This window comes from Rhinopithecus bieti, unplaced genomic scaffold (assembly GCF_001698545.2).
Source record: "Rhinopithecus bieti isolate Rb0 unplaced genomic scaffold, ASM169854v2 scaffold_7888, whole genome shotgun sequence".
Taxonomy (NCBI): domain Eukaryota; kingdom Metazoa; phylum Chordata; class Mammalia; order Primates; family Cercopithecidae; genus Rhinopithecus; species Rhinopithecus bieti.
Genome location: NW_016805944.1, coordinates 1,257,208 through 1,281,682, shown reverse-complemented (window position 1 = coordinate 1,281,682; position 24,475 = coordinate 1,257,208). Strand labels below are relative to the sequence as shown.

The 24,475-nt window shown below is 49.1% G+C and overlaps 1 protein-coding gene across 1 annotated transcript in view; it reads left to right on the top strand.

The window, feature by feature from the left end:
* MEIOSIN (meiosis initiator) overlaps nt 1-24,475 on the top strand; it is a 38,130-nt gene that overhangs the window by 1,891 nt on the left and 11,764 nt on the right. The window contains exons 2-5 of the mRNA XM_017874293.1: nt 3,188-3,292; nt 10,774-10,903; nt 20,951-21,062; nt 24,178-24,315. Coding sequence (XP_017729782.1) covers nt 3,188-3,292; nt 10,774-10,903; nt 20,951-21,062; nt 24,178-24,315 — 485 coding nt within the window. The remainder of the gene's footprint in view (nt 1-3,187; nt 3,293-10,773; nt 10,904-20,950; nt 21,063-24,177; nt 24,316-24,475) is intronic.

The window sequence follows — 24,475 nt, the reverse complement described above, 5'->3', positions numbered from 1 at the left end:
GTATTTTTAGTAGAGACGGGATTTCACCATGTTAGCCAGGATGGTCTCGATCTCCTGACCTCGTGATCCACCCGCCTCGGCTTCCCGAAGTGCTGGGATTACAGGCGTGAGCCACCGCGCCTGGCCTTTTTTTTTTTTTTTTTTTTAGATGGAGTTTCACTATTGCTGCCCAGGCTGGAGTGCAATGGCGTGCTCTTGGCTCACTGCAACCTCCGCCTCCTGGGTTCAAGCAATTCTCCTGCCTCAGCCTCCCGAGTAGCTGGGACTACAGGTGCCAGCCACCACGCCCAGCTAATTTTGTATTTTTAGTAGAGACAGGATTTCACCATGTTGGTCAGGCTGGTCTCAAACTCCTGACCTCAGGTAATTCACCCGCCTCGGCCTCCCAAAATGCTGGGATTACAGGCATGAGTCACCAAGCCTGGCCTCTTTCCTTTCTTTTTTTTTTTTTGAAACAAGGTCTTGCTCTGTCACCTAGGCTGGAATGCAGTGGTGCAATTCCAGCTAACTGCAGCCTCGACTTTCTGGGCTCAAACAATCTTCCCACCCCAGCTCCCTGAGTAGCTGGGACCATAGGTACGCACCACCACGCCTGGCTAATTTTTGTATTTTTCATAGAGATGGATTTTTGCCATGTTGCTGTGGCTGGTCTCAAACTCTTGGGATCCAGTGATCCACCCCGCCTCCCAAAGTGCTGGGGTCACAGGCATGAGCCACCACACCTGGCTCTTTCTTTTTAGACAGGGTCTTGCTCTGTTCCCCAGGCTGGAGTGCAGTGACATGATCACAGTTCACTGCGACTTTGACCTCCCAGGCGGAAGCAATCCTCCCACATCAGCCTCCCAAGTATGCAGGACCACAGGTACATGCCACTAAGCCCAACTAATTTTAAAAAAAGGCCAGGTGTGGTGGCTCACACCTATAACCCCAGCATTTTGGGAGGCCAAGGTGAGTGGATCACCTGAGGTCAGGAGTTTGAGACCAGCCTGGCCAACAGGGTGTGCTAAAAATACAAAAATTAGCTGGGCATGGTGGTGGATGCCTGTAATCCCAGCTACTTGGGAGGCTGAGACAGGAGAATCACTTAAACCCAGGAGGCAGAGGTTGCAGTGAGCCGAGATGGTGCCATTGCACTCCAGTCTGGGCGACAAGAGAGAAACTCTGTCTCAAAAAAAAAATTGTGGACATGGTCTCTCTATGCTGCCTACACTGCTCTGAAACTGCTAGGCTCAAGTGATCTTTCTGCCTCAGCCTCCAAAAGTGCTGGCATTACAGACGTGAGCTACCATGTCTTTACTTCCATTCTTTTATCCACCCATTCATTCATCCACCAAGCACCTACCAAGTATAATGAATCTTATAGATGGGATTGTCACAGCAAATTGGGGGTTGGATCAGATTTCTCCCTCCCTCCAAAGTCTGGAAAAATAAAATATAAGGTCAGAGTTCATGTTAACCCCTACCATCTCCCCCCAGTGACTTTCCATCCAACTATCTCTTCATTAACTCCAAAATTAAGCGTCTACGGGATTATGTCCTGATAAACCTATCATAAATTGAAAATACTGTATGTCAAAAATGCATGGTTGATGGCTCATGCCTGTAATCCCAGCACTTGGCAAAGCCAAGGTGGGCTGATCACTTGAGATCAGGAGTTCGAAACCAACCTGGCCAACATGGTGAAACCCCATCTGTACTAAAGATACAAAAATTAGCTGGGCATGGTGGTGCATGACTGTAACCCCGGTTACTCAGGAGGCTGAAGCAGGAGAATCACTTGAACCCAGGAGGTGGAGGTTGCAGTGAGCCAAGATCGCGCCACTGTACTCCAGCCTGGGCAACCGAGCAAGACTCAGTCTAAAAAAAGAAAAAAAAAGAAAAAAAAAAACATGGCTGATTGGGAGCTGTGGCCCAGTGTTGCTGCCCAGCACAGTAAGAGAAGTATGACTTCTACTGAATTTGTATGGCTTTCACACCATCCTAAAGTCGAAAAATATTAAGTCCGACCATTCTAAGACGAGGACTGTGTGCTTTGTTCAGGTTATCTACCTAGATACTATGCTCAGAAGAAGCACCATGAAGAAAATGAAGAATGCCTATCCCACTGCCCATTCCTCCTGGAAGTTTAGAGTTGCCCACAATTCATACTTTCATCCCCTTTCTAGATGTGGGGTCCTTGTATTGATAAAGACTCTTAGTTGCAATAAACAGAAACCTAGCAAAAACTGGCTTAAGCATAAAAAGGAATTTATTGGATCTTTTTTTTTTGAGATGGAGTCTCACTCTGTCGCCCAGGCCGGAGTGCAGTGGCACGATCTCGGCTCACTGCAAGCTCCATCTCCTGGGTTCACGCCATTCTCCTGCCTCAGCCTGCCGAGTAGCTAGAACTACAGGCGCCTACCACCACGCCCGGCCAATTTTTTGTATTTTTAGTAGAGACAGGGTTTCACCGTGTTAGCCAGGATGGTCTCGATCTCCTGACCTCGTGATCCGCCTGCCTCGGCCTCCCAAAGTGCTGGGATTACAGGCGTTAGCCACCATGCCCGGCCTATTGGATCATTTAAACAAAAAATTCAGGGGTGTCAGCTTTGGCTGGTTCCAGGATGGAGTTTAAATGATGTTGCCAGGAATCTGTTACTCTTGGTTCTGGTATTGTCTGTGATGGTTTCTGTCTCAAGCAGGTTGTCCCTTTGTTTTATTTATTTTATCTTATCTTATTGTTTGTTTGTTTGAGATGGAGTCTCGCTCTGTCGCCCAGGCTGGAGTGCAGTGGTGTGATAGCTCACTGCAACCTCCGCGTCCCAGGTTCAAGGGATTCTCCTGCCTCAGCCTCAGCCTCCCGAGTAGCTGAGACTACAGACATGTGCTACCAGGCCAGGCTAACTTTCTTGCAGTTTTAACAAAGACGGGGTTTCACCATGTTGGTCAGGCAGGTCTCGAACTCCTGACCTCAAATGATCTGCCTGCCTTGACCTCCCAAAGTGCTGGGATTACAAGCGTGAGTCTTCGTGCCTAGCTGCAGGTTGTCCCTTTGGAAGGGCAAGATAGTTCCCAGCAGCTCCAGGTCCATATCTTGCCAACTCCATATACCCAGAAGAGAAAGCCTCTAAGGTTGATGAACTCTGATTGTCCAAACCTAGGATTAACACTCCAACCCTGAACCAATCACTGTGACTCTTCTTGGCAGGACCTTGGTTTTGTGCTCCCTAGTGGAAGGGGAAGATAAGGTCAGCCCCTCTGAACCACATGGACTGAGAATGGAGGAGAAATGGTTGCTCAAAGGAAAATTGAGGTACTGTTAACAGAAACGGGGGGATTGGATGTTGGTCAAGCAAAAACAGCCCATTCATCAACACCTCTTACCCCTAAAATCCTTCTGACAAATGACTGTCCACCCGCTTTCTTTTTTTTTTTTTTTCGAGACGGAGCTTCACTCTTGTTGCCCAAGCTGGAGTGCAATGATGCAATCTTGGCTCACGGCAACCTCCGCCTCCCGGGTTCAAGTGATTATCCTGCGTCAACCTCCCGAGTAGCTGGGATTACAGGCGTGTGCCACCACACCCAGCTAATTTTTTGTATTTTTATTTAAAACGGGGTTTCATCATATTAGTCAGGCTGGTCTTGAACTCCTGACCTCAGGTGATCCTCCCGCCTTGGCCTTCCAAGGTGCTAGGACACAGGCGTGAGCCACCGCACCTGGCGCCACCTGCTTTCTTGAACTAACATTTCATGAACACTCCCTATGTACCAGTCACTATACAAAACACCTTCCAGACAGGATCAAGGTTTTCCTAACCACCTCCGTTTTGTAAAGGAGGAAGAAATAGGCACAGAGAAATGAAAGCAGTTGCCCAAAGTCACACAGCAAGTGGCAGAACTAGGATTGGAATCCCAGAGTTTCTGCTTCAAAAACTTGAGCTTATATATCAGCCTTTATGCCACCTCCTGGGACTGTCCCCTGCTTTGTCCCACTTTGGGGCAGCTCTTACTCTTACATCCCTACACACTACTAAAACAAATGAAGGCCGGGTATGGTGGCTCACGCCTGTAATCCCAACACTTTGGGAGGCCGAGGCGGGTGGATCACGAGATCTGGAGATTGAGACCATCCTGGCCAACATGGTGAAACCCCATCTCTACTAAAAATACAAAAAAAAAAAAAATAGCCAGGTGTGGTGGTACATGCCTGTAATCTCAGCTACTTGGGAGGCTGAGGCAGGAGAATCGCTTGAACCTGGGAGATGGAGGTTGCAATGAGCCGAGATCATGCCACTGCACTCCAGCCTGGGCAACAAGGTGAGACTCCATCTCAATAATAGTAAAGTAGGCCGGGCACGGTGGCTCAAGCCTGTAATCCCAGCACTTTGGGAGGCCGAGACGGGCAGATCACGAGGTCAGGAGATCGAGACCATCCTGGCTAACATGGTGAAACCCCGTCTCTACTAAAAATACAAAAAAAAACTAGCCGGGCGTGGTGGCGGGCGCCTGTAGTCCCAGCTACTAGGGAGGCTGAGGCAGGAGAATGGCGGGAACCCGGGAGGCGGAGCTTGCAGTGAGCTGAGATCTGGCCACTGCACTCCAGCCTGGGCGACAGAGCGAGACTCCGTCTCCAAAAAAAAAAAAAAAAAAAAAAAAAAAAAAAAAAAAAAAAAAAAAAAGTAATAGTAAAGTAACTAGGATATGTTCAGGTTGATTATCTCAGGGAAAAGAAAACTTGGGAATTAGTTTCATAGATCACTTCAGAAGTCTAAGAAGCTATCCCAAGACCTCTCAGTATTCATTAATTCAATAATTTTTTACTGAGTCGGGCGCAGTGGCTCATGCCTGTAATCCCAGCACGCTGGGAGGCCAAGGCAGGTGGATCACAAGGTCAGGAGTTAGAGACCAGTCTGGCCAACGTGGTGAAATCCCGTCTCTACTAAAAATACAAAAGTTAGGAGGCGTGGTGGCGGGCACCTGCTATCCCAGCTACTTGGGTTGCTGATGCAGGAGAAACACTTGAACCCAGAAGGCGGAGGTTTCAGTGAGCTGAGATCATGCCACTGCACTCCAGTCTGGGCAACAAGAGTGAGACTTCGTCTCGGGGGAAAAAAAAAAGAAAAATATTAACAATTGTGATTTATGATAGTATTGATATAAAGACAAGTATACTACAGATGGGGTGATATTTATTTTTTGTTCTAATTTAAAAGGAATTAGAATATTTTCCTGAGCCCCTAAAAGTATCATGGGTTCCAAGCACTGTGCTTTCTGCAGTTTATGGATAAATCAGCCTGGGATCTAGCAATAAAGACAAAAATTCTTGTCCTGTGGGTAATCCCAGCTACTTGGGAGGCTGAGGTAGGAGAATCACTAGCCCAGGAGGTGGAGGTTGCGGTGAACCAAGAGCCCGCCACTGCACTCCAGCCTGGACAACAGAGCAAGACTCTGCCTCAAAAACAAACAAACAAACCAATTCTTGCCCTCATGGAGTTTATATTTATAATTAATAAATAAATAATGAAAGAAATAAGGTTTCACAGCCTGTACAATATAGAGAGACCCCGTCTCCACAAAAAAAATTTATTTTATAATTTTATTTTATTTTATTTATTATTTATTTATTATTTATTTATTTATTTATTTATTTTTGAGACCAGAGCTTTTTGCTCTTGTTGCCCAGACTGGAAGTGCAATGGTGCAATCTCGTTGCTCATTGCAACCTCCGCCTCCTGGGTTCAAGCATTCTCCTGCCTCCAGCCTCCCAAGTAGCTGAGATTACAGGTACCCACGACACCATGCCGGCTATTTTTATATTTTTAGTAGAGACGGGATTTTACACTTGGATCAGGCTGGTCTTGAACTCCTGATCTCAGGTGATCCACCCACCTCGGCCTCCCAAACTGCTGGGATTCAGGTGTGAAGCCACCACGCCAGCTTTAAAATTTATTTTTAAAAAGTTTTTTGTAAGGCAGAGTCTCACTATGTTGCCCAGGCTGGAACTCAACTCCCTGGACTTCAAGGGGTCATCCTGCCTCGAACTCCAAAGTGCTGGGATTACAAGGTGTGAGCCATCCGCAGCCCAGCTTGTCTCTATGGCCCTGGTGGTGGTGTGCCTAAAGTCTCGCCCTACTTGGTAGACTGAAGACAGAAGGATTGCTGGAGCTCAGGAGTTCGAGGTTACAGTGAGCTATGATTGTGGCTATTACACATCAGCCTGGGTGACAGAGGAACATTGTCTCTTTAAAACAAGCTGGGCCGGCGCGGTTGCTCAAACCTGTAATCCCAGCACTTTGAGAGGCCGAGACGGGTGGATCCACGAGGTCAGGAGGATCGAGACCATCACTGGCTAACACGGTGAAACCCCGTCTCTACTAAAAAAAATACGAAAAAATTAGGGCCAGGCGAGGTGGTGGGCACCTGTAGTCCCAGCTACTCAGGAGGCTGAGGCATGGAGAATGGCGTAAAACCCGGGAGGGCAGAGCTTGCAGTGAGCTGAGATCCAAGCACAGCACCCTAGCACTTGGGTGGCAGAGCGAAACTCCGTCTCAAAAAAAAAAAAAAAAAAAAAAAAAACAAGCAGGGCTGGGCACAGTGGCTCATGCCTGTCCCCGCACTTTGGGAGGCTGAGGCAGGCGGATCACGAGGTCAGGAGATCGACACCATCCTGGCTAACACGGTGAAACCCCGTCTCTATTAAAAATACAAAAAATTAGCCAGGCATGGTGGTGGGTGCATATAATCCCAGCTACTTGGGAGGCTGAGGCAGGAGAACGTGAGGCCAAGGAGGCGTGAACCCGGGAGGCGGAGCTTGCAGTGAACTGAGATCTTGCCACTGCATTCCAGCCTGGGTGACAGAGCAAGACTGTGTCACAAAACACAAAAACAAACAAAACAAAACAACAACAACAAAAACCAGGGCAAAAGAACATTCCAAACAGAGGGAATAGTAAAGGCCCAAAGACAGAAATAAACTTGGCAGTCTAGAGAAACAGAAAGAAAACCCATGTGGCTGGAGCTGACCTGTTCCCTGAAAACCCAGAGGGCACAGCTGAGATTAGTGGATGCAAATATAGAGACTGTGAGGGAAGAAACTGGCTAAAACCCAAACCATCCAGCAAAGAAAGAGGCAGCCCTAGCAGGTGGTACCTGGCTCCTGGAGGCCCTTGAGAGTAGAGCCCAGGTTGTACTTATTCAGGACTACTGCCCAGGGGATGCCAAGACATTGGGATTCCCAGCCACTCAGTTGCTCCCTAACCTCTGTGTTTGCCCAGAAGTTTCGCCCAGTGCTTTGTAAAACCCAGAGTAAACATCCAGGGACTATGGTTTATATGAAACCCTCTGAGACAAGCTCAAGTAACACCTTGAACTTTATAAGTAGACCTGGACACTTTTTCTTCCTTGCTTCCTGAGTTGTTTCTTGCCAGGTCTTCCAAGGGCCCCTCTAGAACACACGGGAAATAATGTGCAATATATATATATTTATCAGGGCTAGACAGGAGTTTAAGGTCAGCCTACTCAATTTACCTCTAAGGATAGAACCCCAACACCCCCTTGGCTCAAAGTTATGGTTTCTACCAGGAGGTAATTTGAGGACTCATCAGTGATTTTTTTCTTTTTTTGAGACAGAGTTTTATTCTGTTGCCCAGGTTGGAGTGCAGTGGTGTGATCTCGGCTCACTGCAACCTGTGCCTCCTAGGCTCAAGCGATTCTCCTGCCTTAGCCTCCCGAGTAGCTGGGATTACAGGCGCTCGCCACCACACCCGGCTGATTTTTGTATTTTTAGTAGAAACAGGGTTTTGCCGTGTTGTCCAGGCTGGCCTTGAACTCCAGGGCTCAAGTGATCTGCCCACTTCAGCTTCCCAAAGTGCTGGGATTACAGGTGTGAGCCACCCTGCTTGGCCAACGTTTTATTTTTTTGTAAAGGCAAGGTCTCACTTTTTTGCTCAGGCTGGTCTTGAACTCCCGGGCTCGGGTGATCCTCCCACCCTGGCCTCCCAAAGTGCTGGGATTACAGATGTGAGCCACCACACTTGGTCAAAAGCAAAACACAGCCTCTTTATGTATTGGTGACACTGCACTTGCTACTTAGCATTCAGATCAATTTCCTTGTACAAGCTTCTTATTTTTACTTCTTTTTTTTTTTTTTGAGAGTCTGGCTCTGTCGCCCACAATCTCAGCTCACTGCAGCCTCACTGCAGACGGAGTTTTGCTCTTGTTGCCCAGGCTGGAGTGCAATGGCGTGGTCTCAGCTCACCACAACCTCCGCCTCCCAGGTTCAAGCTATTCTTCTGCCTCAGCCTCCCTAGTAACTGGGACTGCAGGCATGCGTCACCACGCCCGGCTAATTTTGTATTTTTAGTAGAGACAGGGTTTCTCCATGTTGGTCAGGCTGGTCTCGAACTCCCGACCTCAGGTGATCTGCCCACCTCAGCCTCCCAAAGTGCTGGGATTGCAGGCATGAGCCACTGCGCCCGGCATGCTCTCACTATCTTTAAATTCTCAATTTTTGAATAAGAGGCTCCATATTTTCGTTTACAATGGCCCATTAACCCAGTATATCATGTAGCTTTTTCTGGTCTTACTTGCAATTTTGTTTGTGTGACAATTTGATTAATTACTTTAGCCCCAATTATACTGTAATCTCCAGAACAAGGGGCTGTATTTGTTCTTGGTGTTTTTTGTTTTATTTTTCGTTTTTTGTTTTTTTTTTTGAGACGGAGTCTCGCTCTGTTGCCCAGGCTGGAGTGCAGTGGCTGGATCTCAGCTCACTGCAAGCTCCGCCTCCCGGGTTTACGCCATTCTCCTGCCTCAGCCTCCCAAGTAGCTGGGACTACAGGCGCCCGCCAACTCGCCCGGCTAGTTTTTTGTATTTTTTAGTAGAGACGGGGTTTCGCCGTGTTAGCTAGGTTGGTCTCGATCTCCTGACCTCGCGATCCACCCGTCTCGGCCTCCCAAAGTGCTGGGATTACAGGCTTGAGCCACCGCGCCCGGCCTTGTTTTATTTTTCAAGACAGGGTCTCATTCTTTCACCCAGACTAGAGTATAATGGGGTGATCATAGCTCACTGCAACCTCAACCTCCCTGGCTCAAGTGATCCTCCTACCTCAGCCCCCCAAGTAGCTGGAACTATAGCCATGTGCTACCTAGGTGGTGGAGCGCACTTCTTTTTCTTTTTTCTTTTTTTTTTTTTTGAGATGGAGTCTCGTTCTGTCGCCCAGGCTGGAGTGCAGTGGCGTGATCTCGGCTCACTGCAATCTCCGCCTCCCGGGTTCACGCCATTCTCCTGCCTCAGCCTCCTGAGTAGCTGGGACTACAGGCGTCTGCTGCCATACCTGGCTAATTTTTGTATTTTTAGTAGAGATGGGGTTTCACCATATTAGCCAGGCTGGTCTCAAACTCCTGACCTTGTGATCTGCCCGCCTTGGCCTCCCAAAGTGCTGGGATTACAGGCATGAGCCACTGCACCCGGCCAGTGGAGCATACTTCTACAAAAAATAAAAAAGTTAGCCAGCCAGCAATTCTCCTGTCTCAGCCTCCCGAGTAGCTGGGGTTACGGGTGCCCACCACCACGCCCAGGTAATTTTTTTGTATTTTTAGTAAAGACGGGGTTTCACCATGTTGGCCAGGATGGTCTCGAGCTCCTGAGCTCAAGTAATCCACCTGCCTCAGCCTCCCAAAGTGCTAGATTACAGTCGTGAGCCACCGCGCCCAGCCAACACAACTTATTTCATGTCCTTATTTATTAATTCACTTAGCAAATACACAGTGAGTTGTCACAATATACCAGACCATGTTCTAGGTGCTAGGGGTGTGGTGGTGCCCCCAACACAGGTGATAGCCTGGTGAAGTGATCAGAGGTGTGTGAGCACCAGGGCGCAGGGGCCTTAGCAGAGCCACCTCACCCATCCTGTGGAATGACGATCAGTTGATGGGAGAGAGCCAAAGGAAGCAAGAGAGGACACCAGAATGGTCAGCTGGGGCAGGATGCAAATGATAAGCCACATTAGGAACTTTTCTTTTTTGAGGTAGAGTCTCACTCTGTCGCTCAGGCTGTAGTGCAGTGGCGTGATCTCAGCTCACTGTAACCTCCACCTCCCGGGTTCAAGAGATTCTCCTGCCTCAGCCTGCCCCAATAGCTGGGATTACAGGTGCCTGCCACCCTGCCTGGCTAATTTTTGTATTTTATTTATTTATTTATTTATTTATTTATTTATTTATTTATTTGAGACAGAGTCTCACTTTGTCTCCCAGGCTGCAGTGCAGTGACACAATCTTGGCTCACTGCAACCTCTACCTCCTGGGTTCAAGGGATTCTCCTGCCTCAGCCTCCCAGAGTGCTAGGATTACAGGCATCAGCCACTGCACTCACCCCACATTAGGCACTTAAACTTGATCCTTAACAATGAGATGACATGGAGAGGTTTGAAGCAAGAGAGTGACGTGGTCAGATTGGTGTTTCAGAAAGGTCACCCTGACTCTAGCAGAAAGTAGGGATGGAAGAGGCCAAATGGCAGGGTTGAGTGAACTATTGGGATGTTAACACATGGACTAGGGCAGGGCTGTGAGGTTGAAGAGAAGGCGATGGAGGAGGAGTAGGTAAGATTTGGTGACTGACTGATTAAGGGCTAAGGGAACATAACAAGTACGGGTGATGCCTGGGATTCTGTCTTGAGTGTCCAGGGTAGGGTGCAGACAGCTGTAAAATGGGTAACACAGACAGGAGGTTTGCGGGTTAGATGTGGAATTCAGTTTTGGATGTCCTAACCAAAACCAGCTCCTGTCCCCAAACAGGAATCAGAGGAACCAAAACCAGCTCCTGTCCCCAAACAAGAAGCAGAGGAAAAACCACACTAGCAAGCTGCAAGAGTTGGCACTGCTGCTGCCCATAGCCCTGAAGACGGGGACCAAGAAGCTCACAAAGGTACAGGGACTAGAGGAGAGGGCCAGATTTGGGAGGCAGGTCTTTAAATACCAGCAAGTGGGTCACCCTCTCCTGGGAAACCTAGACAGATCCTTTCAGTGGCAGCATTCGAATGGGAATGGGGCTACTCTGAACGGGAATTTCTGGGAGTCTATGATCCCATAACTAGGTGCCTGGAGGATGCTTTTTTGCAAAGGAGACAGGATAAACTGGGCTGGGGAAATAGAGATAGCACAAAGATCATTGTTCCAGGAATCAAATAGCCATGGGTTTGAGCCCTCTAGCCTCACAGCTGCAGAACTCTGGGCAGTTCCTCAGGCTACCCAGACTTTCTTTTTTTCTTTTTTCTTTTTCGCTTTTTGAGAGGGAGTCTCGCTTTGTTGTTCAGGCTGGCGTGCAATCTCGGCTGATTACGACCTCCACCTTCTGGGTTCAAGCAATTCTCCTGCGTCAGCCTCCCGAGTAGCTGGGATTACAGGTGCCCACCACCACGCCCGGCTAATTTTTGTATTTTTAGTAGAGACAGTTTTAAAGTGCTAGGATGACAGGCGTGAGCCACTGTGCCCGGCCAACTTTCTAAGCTTCAGTTTTCTCAACTGTCAAACAAGGGAAAAGAACTCTTGGAGCCGGATGCAGTAGCTCACACCTGTAATCCCAGCACTTTGGGAGGCCGAGGCAGGCAGATAACCTGAGGTCAGGAGTTCGAGACCAGCCGTGCCAACATGGCGAAACACCATCTCTACTAAAAAGGACAAAACAGGCCGGATGCTGTGGCTCATGCCTCTGATCCCAGCACTTTGGGAGGCTGAGGTGGGCGGATCACGAGGTCAAGAGATCGAGACCATCCTGGCCAACATGGGGAAATCCCATCTCTACTAAAAATACAAAAATTAGCTGGGCATGGTGGCACGTACCTGTAGTCACAGCTACTTGGGGGGCTGAGGCAGGAGAATTGCTTGAACCCAGGAGGCAGAGGTTGCAGTGAGCCCAGATCATGCCACTGCACTCCAGCCTGGCAACAGTGCAAGACTCCCTCTCAAAAAAAATTAAATTTAAAAAAAAAAAAAGACAAAACTTAGCCGAGTGTGGTGGTGGGTGCCTGTAGTCCCAGCTACTTAGGAGGCTGAGGCACGAGAATCACATGAACCTGGGAGGTGGAGGTTGCAGTGAGCTGAGATTGTACCACTGCACTCCACCCTGGGTGACTCTTGATACCCAGAGACACTGTGAGACCAAAATGACAATATAGCTATGACAGGCCCAGTGCATAGCATGCCTCAAGTAAACGTCAGTTTCCCCTCTGGCACCTTGTTTTGTGACCTATGGGTATCATCTCTATTAGGCAGGAATAGGTAAGGTTTCCCTCTGCGTCCCCATAGGCTACTCCAGAAATGCATATAGTGCTAAGCTAACACCTTGTGCCCAGTGCCCATATTAAGGGAGTACCTTAATATGAAATTCAGATCTTGAAGCCTTGGTAGGATATTTTCCTGCTCTGTTTCCTCTCATTCATTCATCTATTCATTCATTCATCAGGCATTATGAAAGATTGTTAGATGCAGGCAGCTGTTCTGTTACAATAGGGAGAGGCAAGGAAATTTGAGACTCAGTGCTCATCCTCTGGGAACTCAGAATCTGGTCAGGAAGATGAAGATTTGAACACAGGGGCCAGGCACGGTGGCTCATGCTTGTAATCCCAGCACTTTGGGAGGCCAAGGTGGGTGGATCACCTGAGGTCAGGAGTTCAGGACCAGCCAGGCCAACATGGTGAAAACCCATCTCTACTAAAAATACAAAAATTAGCTGGGCGCAGTGGCTCACTCCTGTAATCCTAGTACTTTGTGAGGCCGAGGCTGGTGGATCACTTAAGGTCAGGAGTTCAGGACCAGCCTGGCCAACATGGTGAAACCCTATCCCTGCTGAAAATACAAAAAAATTAGCCAGGCATAGTGGCATGTGCCTGTAATCCCAGCTACTCAGGAGGCTGAGGCAGGAGAATTGCTTGAACCCAGGAGGCGGAGGTTTCAGTGAGCCGAAATTGTGCCACTGCACTCCAGCCTGGACAACAGAGCAAGACTCCATCTCAAAAAAAAGAAAAAACAAAATTAGCTGGCTGTGATGGCATGCGCCTATAATTCCAGCTACTTGGGAGGCTGAAGCATGAGAATCACATGAGCCTAGGAGGTGGAGGCTGCAGTGAGCTAAGATCACACCACTGCACTCCAGCCTGGGCAGCAAAGCAAGACTACGTCTCAAAGAAAAAATAATAATAATAAGATTTGGCTGGGCGCAGTGGTTCTTGCCTGTAATCCCAGCACTTTGGGAGGCCGAGGCAGATGGATCACTTGAGGTCGGGAGTTCGAGACCAGCCTGACCAACATGGAGAAACTGTCTCTACTAAAAGTACAAAAAATTAACCAGGCATGGTGGCACATGCCTGTAATCCCAGCTACTCGGGAGGCTGAGGTAGGAGAATCGCTTGAACCCGGGAGGCAGAGGTTGTGGTGAGCTGAGATCATGCCATTGCACTCCAGCCTGGCAACAGAGCAAGACTCTGTCTAAAAAAAAAAAAAAAAAAAAACAGATGTAAACACAGGAAAAACTGATCCCAGCTAGAGTGTGTGACTTGCCTTTAGAGAGGTTGAGAGGAGTGGGTGTTTGGGACAGATTTGCCTAACCCTGACCCTAACCCTAACCCTTATCCTGCCTACCACATCTGTCAACTACCAGGTCATGTGGATTCTCCTAAATCTCTCTCACTAGTAGGTGCTTTATATATAAAAGCTGTATTAAATCCCTGAGTTTCCTATGGTAACAAATCACCCCAGACTTTAGTGGCTTAAAACAACACAAATTTATTCTGTCTTTTTTTTTTTTTGGAGATGGAGTCTCGCTCTGTTGCCCAGGCTAGAGTGCAGTGACACGATCTCGGCTCACTGCAACCTCCGCCTCCCAGGTTCAAGTGATTCTCCTGTCTCAGCCTACCGAGTAGCTGGGACTACAGGCACACGCCACCACGCCTGGTTAATTTTTTTTTTTTTTTTTTTTTTTTTGTATTTTTAGTAGAGACAGGATTTCACCATATTGGTCAGACTGGTCTCAACTTCCTGACCTCAGGCGATCCACCCTCCTTGGCCTCCCAAAGTGCTGGGATTACAGGCGTTAGCCACTGTGGCCAGCCAAATTTATTCTCTTACAGTTCTGGAGTTCGGAAGTCCAATATCTGTCTCAGTGGCTTTTTCACTTCTTTGGTTGTTTTGGGGTTTTTAGGTTTTGTTTTGTTTTGTTCTGTTTTATTTTTGAGACAGGATCTCACTCTCTCACCCAGGCTGCAGTGCAGTGGCCTGACCTCGGCTCACTGCAGCCTCTGCCTCCCAGGCTCAAGCAATCCTCCCACCTCAGTCTCCCAAGTAGCTGAGACTACAGGCTCATGCCACCCACTGCCACACCCCGCTAGTTTTTTGTATTTTTGGTAGAGACAAGGTTTCACCATGTTGCCCAGGCTAGTCTCAAACTCCTGACCTCAAGTGATTCGCCCACCTTGGCCTCCCAAAGTGCGGGGATTACAGGCATAAGCTACCGCGCCTGGCCAGTCTCACTGGCTTAAAGTCAAGTTGTCAGCAGGACTGGTTCCTCTTAGAAGCTTTGGAGAGTTTGTTACCTTTCTCTTTGCCAACTTCTGGGGGCTGCCTGCGTTCCTTGACTCATCATGGTCCCTCAAAGCCAGCATGGAAAAGCATGGAAGCATCTTCAAATCTCTTTCCTGTCCTACCGCTTCTGCTGTCACATTGCCTTGTCTGCCTTTGACATTCCTGCCTCCATAAGATTATATGTGATTACACTGGGCCCACCCAGATAAACAGGAATAATCATGCCATCTCAAGATTCTTAACACGGCCAGACACGGTGGCTCACGCCTATAATCTCAGCAGTTTGGGAGGCCGAGGCGGGTGGATCACCTGAGGTCAGGAGTTTGAGACCAGCCTGGCCAACATGGTGAAACCCCGTCTCTACTAAAAATACAACAAATTAGCCAGGAGTGGTGGCGCATGCCTGTAATCCCAGCTACTCAGGAGGCTGAGGCGGGAGAATCGTTTGAACCCAGGAGGCAGAGGTTGCAGTGATCTAAGATCACGCCATTGCACTCCAGCCTGGGTGAGAGAGCAAGACTCTGTCTCAGGAAAAAAAAAAAAAAAAAAAAAGATCCTTAACTCAATCATGTCTCATATCTGCAAAGTCCTTTCTGCCATACAAGGCACCATATTCATAGGTTCTAGGGACTAGGACATGGACATCTTTGGAACTTTGCGGGGATGCATTATGCAATCCATCATGGTGCTAAAAATATTTGAGGAATGTGAGTTTTTGGCATGCATAGGTGCTGGAATAGCCCTTGGGGAGCCAGAGATGACTACGACACAGTCCCTGCCCTCGGGGAATGGCAGTCTCGTCAGGGGACTGGCAACATTTCATAAATGACCTGATGGCCACATCTCTTGGAATTCTCCCCAGGCCTCAGCCTACTTATTTACCGTGTATCCTCTGCTGTCTTCAGAACCCCTCTTCTCCTCCCTCTTCATCCTTCCCTCAACTGCATCATGGGATCCAGCTCCACAGACAACCCGCATCCCGGGGCCGTGGGACATGCTCAGTCCGGTGCTCCGTGCCATAGCGGGAGCTGTGATGAATTGCCTCTCCTGTATTAGAGATTTGAGGTGCAGCTTCAATTCAGAGCGTCCTTCCTCACCACTCTGGCCAGTGAATTGCCCCCTGCCCCGTCTGATCCTGTAGGTTCTCCCTCTGACCATGAACACCTGCAGTGTATCACTGCAATTACTTCCTTGTTTCCGACCTCCTTTAGGTGGAGTTCAGCGAGAGCCATAAAGGAGACATCTCTGTCCGCCTTGCCCACAGGGCCTAGCATAAAGCAGAGAGCAGTAACAACCGTTCCCAACTTACTGAGCGTTCCAGTTGTCAGGTCTTGAGTGCTGAGTGTCTCAGATACATTTCTCTCACTTAACTCTCCCGCAAGGCTTGTGAGAGATGTATGGCTACGCTCATTCTTTGGTTTGAGGAAACTGAAGTGCAGAGAATAGTCACATCGCCCACAGGCACAGAGTTAAAATACAGAGAGAGAGAGAGAGGGAGGGATTCAGATGTGGCCAGGCTCAGTGGCTCACGCCTGTAATACCAGCACTTTGGGAGGCTGAAGCAGGCAGATTGCTTGAGTTTAGGAGTTCGAGACCAGCCTGGGCAACGTGGCAAAACTCCATCTCTACAAAAAATACAAAAATTAACTAGCCATGGTACCCACTACCCAGGAGGCTGAAGCAGGAGGATAGCTTGAGCCTGGGAAGTGGAGGTTGCAATGAGCCAAGATCACACCACTGCACTCCAGCCTGAGCAACAGAGTAAGACCCCGTCTTAAAAGAGAGAATCGGCCGGGCGCAGTGGCTCAAGCCTGTAATCCCAGCACTTTGGGAGGCCGAGGCGGGCGGATCACGAGGTCAGGAGATCGAGACCATCCTGGCTAACACGGTGAAACCCCGTCTCTACCAAAAAATACAAAAAACTAGCCGGGCGAGGTGGCGGGCGCCTGTAGTCCCAGCTACATGGGAGGCTGAGGCAGGAGAATGGCGTAAACCCGGGAGGCGGAGCTTGCAGTGAGCTGAGATCCGGCCACTGCACTCCAGCCTAGGCGACAGAGCGAGACTCTGTCTCAAAAAAAAAAAAGAGAAAGTCAGATGTATCTCACTCCAAAGCCTCTTCCCTTCAACCATTCTGTCACTCAAGGCTCAATAGATGTTTGTTGAATGACTGAATGAGCCCCCTTGGTTGAGACAGTTACAGGACCTGTTGATCTTACCTTCAGAAGGTCTTTGAGAGTTCAGACTCTGGTGTAGCCTCCAAACTAACCTTCCTGAAGTTGCAATTATTGAGGCTTCTGTCTTGAAATCTGGGATGATGCCCAATTGCTTTCTACATAAAACCTTTATACTAGTAATAATAAGTAACATTTATATATTACTTCATGGTTTATAAGGACTTTTTCTTATCGAGTGCCAACCATGTGCTCCAAACCTGGTATTAGAGATTATAAGCTTAAAAAGACTGAGGCCAGGTGTGGTGACTCATGCCTGTAATCCCAACATTTTGGGAGGCCAAGGTGGGTGGATTACTTGAGCCCAGGAGTTTGAGACCAGCCTGAACAACATAGCGAAACCTCATCTCGATAAAAAATACAAAAAATTAGCTGGGCATGGTGGCATGTGCCTGTAGTCCCAGCTACTTGTGAGGCTGAGACGGGAGGATTGCTGGAGTCTGGGAGGTGGAGGTTGAAGTGAGCCGAGATGGTGCCACTAAACTCCAGCCTGGCCAAGAGAGCAAGAGACCCTGTCTCAAAAAAAAAAAAAAAGCAAAAAAACAAACAAAAAAGCTAAAAAAGACGATTGGCCGGGCGTGGTAGCTCACACCTGGAATCTCAGCACTTTGGGAGAATGAGGCAGGCAGATCACGAGGTCAGGAGTTTGTGACCAGCCTAGCCAGCATGGTGAAACCCCGTCTCTACTAAAAATACAAAACATTAGCTGGACATGGTGGTGTGTACCTCTAGTTCCAGCTACTCAGGAGGCTGAGGCAGGAGGATTGCTTGAACTCGGCAGGTAGAGGTTGCAGTGAGCCAAGATCACACCATTGCACTCTAGCCTGGGCAACGTAGCGAGACTCTGTCTCAAAAAAAAAAAAAAAAAAAAGAACAAACGGAAAAGAAAGAAAGGGTTGAGCACAACAGCCAGGGTTCGCGACAACCTGAGGCTGCTGGGGACCAGAGACACAGAGGCTCCAGGACCTCATTCCTCACCCACCCCAACAATTCTTCAGTCTGCAGAGACTTTCCTGTTCTGCTATCTAGCCCTCACAGCAGCCCAGTGAGACAGGGGCTACAGCTGCAGTGCATTGGCACGATCTCAGCTCACTGCAACCTTTGCTTCCTGGGTTCTAGTGATTCTCCTGCCTCAGCCTCCTGAGCAGCTGAGATTACAGGCGCGCCCCACCACACCCGGCTAATTTTTGTATTTTATTTTATTTATTTATTATTATTACTTTTTTTTTTTTTTTTTGGCGAGACAGAGATTTACTCTTGTTGCCCAGGCTCGAGTGCAATGGCGCGATCTTGGCTCACCGCATCCTCTGCCTCCCAGGTTCAAGCGATTCTCCTGCCTCACCCTCCCGAGTAGCTGGGATTACAGGCATGTGCCACCATGCCCGGCTAGTTTTGTATTTTTAGTAGAGACAGGGTTTCACCATGTTGCCCAGGCTGATCTTGAACTCTGACCTCAGATGATCCGCCCACCCAAAGTGCTGGGATTATAGGTGTGAGCCACCACGTCCGGCCAGTTTTTGTATTTTAGTAGAGACAGGGTTTCACCATGTTGGCCAGGCTGGTCTCGAACTCCTGACCTCAGGTCAGGTGATCCAGCCGCCTTGGCCCCCCAAAGTGCTGGGATTACAGGCGTGAGCCACCGTGCCTGGCCAATATAGGCCATTTTTGAATCCCTTGTTATACTCTTTTATTTATTTATTTATTTATTATTATTATTATTTTTGAGACGGAGTCTTGCTCTGTCGCCCGGGCTGGAGTGCAGTGGCTGGATCTCAGCTCACTGCAAGCTCCGCCTCCCGGGTTTACCCCATTCTCCTGCCTCAGCCTCCGGAGTAGCTGGGACTACAGGCGCCCGCCACCTCACCCGCCTAGTTTTTTTGTATTTTTAGTAGAGACGGGGTTTCACCGTGTTAGCCAGGATGGTCTCGATCTCCTGACCTCGTGATCCGCCCGTCTCGGCCTCCCAAAGTGCTGGGATTACAGGCTTGAGCCACCGCGCCCGGCCTACTCTTTTATTTATAATGCTTATCACGCAGACTCTGCTGGGTGATTTCATATACCCTAATTTATTTAGTTCTAATGACAATCATCTGAGCTGGAATTAATATCCTCATTCCCATCACACAGATGAGAAAAATGAGGCTCAAAGAAATAAAAATGCCATGTTGCCAATACACAGCCGGAAAGTGGCAGATTGGCCCCAGGTTCTCCAAAACCAGTGTCCTCTCTGCTAAGTCACCTCTGTCTCTTAGATCACAGAGTTAGATGATAGCTTCCTTCTGTGGACCACGCTGAATCATTTCAGTGACTGTCTGTGTTTTATACAACAGCTTTGCATGAGTCCCTTCATCAGACCATGTTTCCTGATTTGGAGTTTGGAAGATTATTGCTGTTGTGTTATTTTTCTAGGGATCCAGTTTGATTCAAAAAGTACTTCCTGGTGTTCTTCCCTCACCATTTCCCCAGGATAACTCCTTCTACTCTTCAGATCTCAGTTTATTTATTTATTTGAGACAGAGTCTCTCTCTGTCGCCCAGGCTAGAGTGAAGTGGCATGATCTCGGCTCACTGCAACCTCCACTGCCTGGGCTCAGGTGATTCTCCTGCCTCCACCTCCCAAGTAGCTGAGACTACAGGCGTGCACCACTACACCTGGCTAATTTTTGTATTTTTAGTAGAGACTGGGTTTTGCCATCTTGGCCAGGATGGTCTTGAACTCCTGACCTCAAGTGATCCGCCCACCTCGGCCTCCCAAAGTGCTGGGATTACAGGCATGAGCCACCACGCGCGGCCTGGGTCTCAGTTTAAATGCTACTTCTTCAGAGAGGCCTTTTCAGATACCCTAATTTTGGAACCCCTTGTTATACTCTTTTATTTATAATGCTTATCACACAGTCGATCATTTTCGATGATTGGTGAGTTTATTAAGATGTGTTGCTCTCACTAGATTGTAAGCTCCATGAAGTCGAAAAAAAGCATGTCCAGTTTACCCTGACACACCTGGCCCCTAGTCAGTCATAGTCTCTTTTAGCTTTGTGACTCCAGTACCAACTCAGGAGGTATTTGGTGGCTGCATGGAAGATGCCTGCGGGGCGGGAGACATCCTTCGTGGTGCTTTGGGGAGACTCATTTCTTCGACAATGCCTGGTTTAGTGACCTCTCAATTCTGTGTGCTTGGGATGAGAAACCAATTTGCTAGTCTCACCCTTCACTAGTTCATGGTCAGTGGCAGAGAATGATGGATGATTATAAAACAGTGTGGCAAGTGCCTTCATGGAGGTAGGCCCAGGGTGTCACAAGAGTGCAGGAGGGGGCCAGGTGAGGTGGCTCAAGCCTGATCCCAGCATTTTGAGAGGCTGAGGCGGGCAGATCATCTGAGGTCAAGAGTTCAAGACCAGCCTGACCAACATGGTGAAACCCCATCTCTACTAAAAATACAAAATTACTCAGGCGTGGTATTGCATGCCTATAATCCTAGCATCTTGGGAGGCTAAGGCAGGAGAATCGAATCGCTTGAACCCGGGAAGTGGAGGTTGCAGTGAGCTGAGATCGCACGTTGCACTCCAACCCGGGTGACAAGGGCAAACCTCTATCTCCAAAAAACGAAAAAAAAGCGCAGGAGGGAACAGCTGACCCAGCCTGGGTGAGAGGGGCAGAGAGGTGGCACTTCTGGAAGAGGAGACCACTGTGCAGAGGCTCAGAGGGGGAGAAGCTGGTGAGGGAGTTCATAGGGAGAAGACGAGGGCTTCGCAGATAGAGAATAATACAGCATGAGCCAGGAGCCGGGCGAGATGCCAGGGAGTATGTGCCAAAAACTGCACCAGGAGATTCCAGCTCTGCTGCTCCATCTCTGCAGCTCCATCTCTGCAGCCTTTTCTTGAGACAGTCTTGCTCTGTTGCCCAGGCTGGTGTGCCATGGCATGATCTCAGCTCACTACAACCTCCACCTCTCAGGTTCAAGCGATTCTCCTGCTTCAGCCTCCTGGGACTACCAGCGTGCACCACCATGCCTGGCTTATTTTTGTATTTTTAGTAGAGATGGGGTTTCTCCATGTTGGTCAGCCTGGTCGCGAACTCCCAACCTCAGTTAATCTGCCCTCCTTGGCCTCCCAGAGTGCTGGGATTACAGGTGTGAGCCTGGCCAACTGTGTCTTTCTTTTGAGGCAGAAGGAGATTCTGGTGCATGTCCTGCAGTACATTCAGTACCTCCAGAGAAACATCGATGCCGCCAAGGCCTTGTTCAAATGCCACACCACCAATGGGGAAGGTGGACTTGCGGGTAAGTAGTTCAGCCAGTGTTTCCTGGTGCCTGCGATGTGCCAAGTGTTTCAGCCATCAGGGATACTGAGTGACCCTTGTATCAAGGCCTGGTATGGGAGACAAAGTCAGAAAGATATGCAAGATGCCATAGGAACTCAGAGAAGAGGGGCCTTGGAGCTGGGCCTTCAGGACAGTAGGAGATTCAGAGAAGCCCAGCAAGGCAGAAGAAACAGGCCAGGCGCAGTGGCTCACGCCTGTAATCCCAGCACTTTGGGAGGCCGAGGCGGGCGAATCGCTTAAGGTAAAGAGTTCAAGACCAGCCTGGCCAACGTGGCAAAACCTCATGTCTACTAAAAATAGAGAAATTAGTGGGGCGTGGTGGCGGGCACCTGTAATACCAGCTACTCCGGAGGTTGAGGCAGGAGAATCACTTGAACCTGGGAGGCGGAGGTTGCAGTGAGCCGAGATCACACCACTGCACCCTAGCCTGGGCGACAGAGCAAGACTCTGTCTCAAAATAATAATAATAATATATAAATAAAATAAATCTGATCATGACCTTCCCCTGGCATAAAATCCCTCAGTAATTTTCATCATCTTCACTTCCCTCCATAGCCTGATGCTGGAAGCCCTTTGGGATCTCATCCCTGCCTTCCTAGTCCCTGCCAAACCTCCCCAGCCTCATCTTCTAGCATTCTGCCAGCATATTTTATTTATTTATTTGTGGGGTTTTTTTGTTGTTGTTTCATTTGTGTGTGTGTGTGTGTGTGTGTGTGTGTGTGTGTTTTCTGAGATGGAGTATCATTCTGTTACCCAGGCTGGAGTGCAATGGCGCGATCTCAGCTCACTGCCTCCTGGGTTCAAGCGATTCTCTTGACTCGGCCTTCCAAGTAGCTGGGACCACAGGCATATGTCACCTCACCCGGCTACTTTTTGTATTTTTAGTAGAGATGGGGTTTCGCCACGTTGGCCAGGCTTATTTATTCATTTTTATTTATTTATTTTTTTGAGAGGAAGTCTCGCTCTGTCGCCCAGGCTGGAGTGCAGTGGCACAATCTTGGCTCACTGCAACCTCTGCCTCCCAGGCCTCTACCAGTATATTTTACACTACAGTAACAGTGACAGCACCCAGCACATCTAGCCTTAGGGGACTGGTGTATTCCTGGTGCTGTGGTATTTTTTTTTATTTTTTTGAGGCGGAGTTTAACTCTTGTTGCCCAGGCTGGAGTGCAGTGGCGTGATCTTGGCTCAGTGCAACCTCTGTCTCCCCGATTCAAGCGATTCTCCTGCCTCAGCCTCCCAAGTAGCTGGGATTACAGGCACCCGCCACCATGTCCGGCTAAATTTTTTTGTATTTTTGGTAGAGACGGTGTTTTGCCATACTGGCCAGGCTGATCTTAAACTGCTGACCTCTGGTGATCCACCCACCTCGGCCTCTCAAAGTGCTTGGATTACAGCCGTGAGCCACCACTCCTGGCCTCTTTTTTTTTTTTTTTTTGAGACAGGGTCTCACTCTGTCACCCAGGCTAGAATGCAGTGGCATGATCATGGCTCACTGTAACCTCAAACTCCCAGGACTCAAACTCCAGGGGCCAAGCAATCCTCCTGCCTCAGACTTCTAAGTAGCTTGTACTATAGGCACATGCCACCAACATCCAGATAATTTTTTTTTTTTTTTTTTGAGATGGAGTCTCTCTCTAGCTGTAACTGGGACTATAGGCACATGCCACCACACCCAGCTAATTTTTATATTTTTAGTAGAGACGGGAGTTTGCCGTGGTTGCCAGGCTGGTCTCACCTCAAGTGATCCACCCATCTCAGCCTCCTAAAGTGCTGGGATGACAGATGTGAGCCATCGTGCCTGTCTCTGGCTAATATTTTTGTTTGTTTTTTTTTTTTTTTTTGTAGAGATAGAGTCTCACTATGTTGTCCAAGCTGGTCTTAAACTCCTGGGTTCAAGCGATCCTCCCGCCTTGGCCTCCCAAAGTGCTGGGATTGTAGGAGTGGGTCACCAAGCCCGACTTATTTCTATGTATTAACTCACATTTAATCCTCAGGACAAATACAGAAGGGAGAAGCTAGTGTGGTCCTGTTTTGCAGGTGATGAAACTGAAGCACAGAGAGGTTAAGGTCACAGAGATGAGCCTGAGTCAGGACCTGGCTCAGAGCCCACACACATCATCTCCATGCCACACAGACCTCCAGTCACACCCAATGACTTGCTGTCCCCAGACACCCCACACGTGTCTTCTCATGCCTGCAAGCTCTTACTCAGATAGTTTCTTTTTATTCTTTTTTTTTTTTTGAGGCAGAGTCTCGCTGTTTTGCCCAGGCTGGAGTGAAGTGGCGCAATTTCGGCTCATTGCAAGCTCCACCCCCTGGGTTCAAGTGATTCTCCTACCTCAGCCTCCTGAGTAACTGGGATTACAGGCACCCACCACCACGCCCAGCTAATTTTTGTCCCTGACATGTAGTGTAGAGGACTGGTCATGAAGTGAGAGACTGGAGTCAGGGAGATGAGGAAAGACACTGTTCGGAGTGATCTAGACAGGGGACAATTAGGCCCAAGCTAGCTCTGCAGCTGAGAATGTGGACAGAAGTGAGTAAACCTAGGAGATGTTAACGAGGAAGAATCAAGAGGCCAGAGGGAAAGGCCTCAGTGGGGGAGTTGGGCAGGGGCCCCTCACTGTGTGGAGGAAGGCTGGAGGGAAAGGCCTCAGTGGGGGAGTTGGGCAGGGGCCCCTCACTGTGTGGAGGAAGGCTGGAGGGAAAGGCCTCAGTGGGGGAGTTGGGTAGGGCCCCTCACTGTGTGGAGGAAGGCTGGAGGAGAAGCTGGTGTGGGCGGGGAGAGGGTGAAGCGAAGCATCTTCAAGGTGCCCAGTCTGGGGAAGCGTTGATTCCGTTCTCCCCCTGGGCCAAGGCCCAGAACAGCCCTGAAGAAACCTGAGTTCTCACCCTCTACTTTCACAATCCTGACTGAGGGGCCTTGGATAAGCCCTCAGTTTCCACACTGTAAAGTCAGCCTGGGGTCCCACCCTGACCCGGGACTGAGGAGCACTGTCTAGAAGACAGGAACTGCCGCTGGATGCAGATGGAGTGCGGGTTCTGACCTGTTTCCCTCTCCATCCCTGCAGGGCTGAGTCAGAATCCAGCCTGGGGCCCAGCCAGGCAGAGGAGACACTCTACCCCCTCCAGCTCCCCAAGCTCTCAGAAGTCCCATCTCCAGGGGGCGTGCCAGAGGCCTCGGAAGAAGAAGCTGACCCAGGCATCAGGTACAAGCTGTCACTGGAGGCGGAACCAGAAGCCCAGGTCACCCGGGAGCAGGGCTCCTTCTCCAGGGATGTCCTTCCTCTGGGGGCCTTCTCAGCACCCTATGCCTGGGTTCACCTCCCAACTCCTCCTTGTATTAACACTGAGGCTTCACACCCAGAA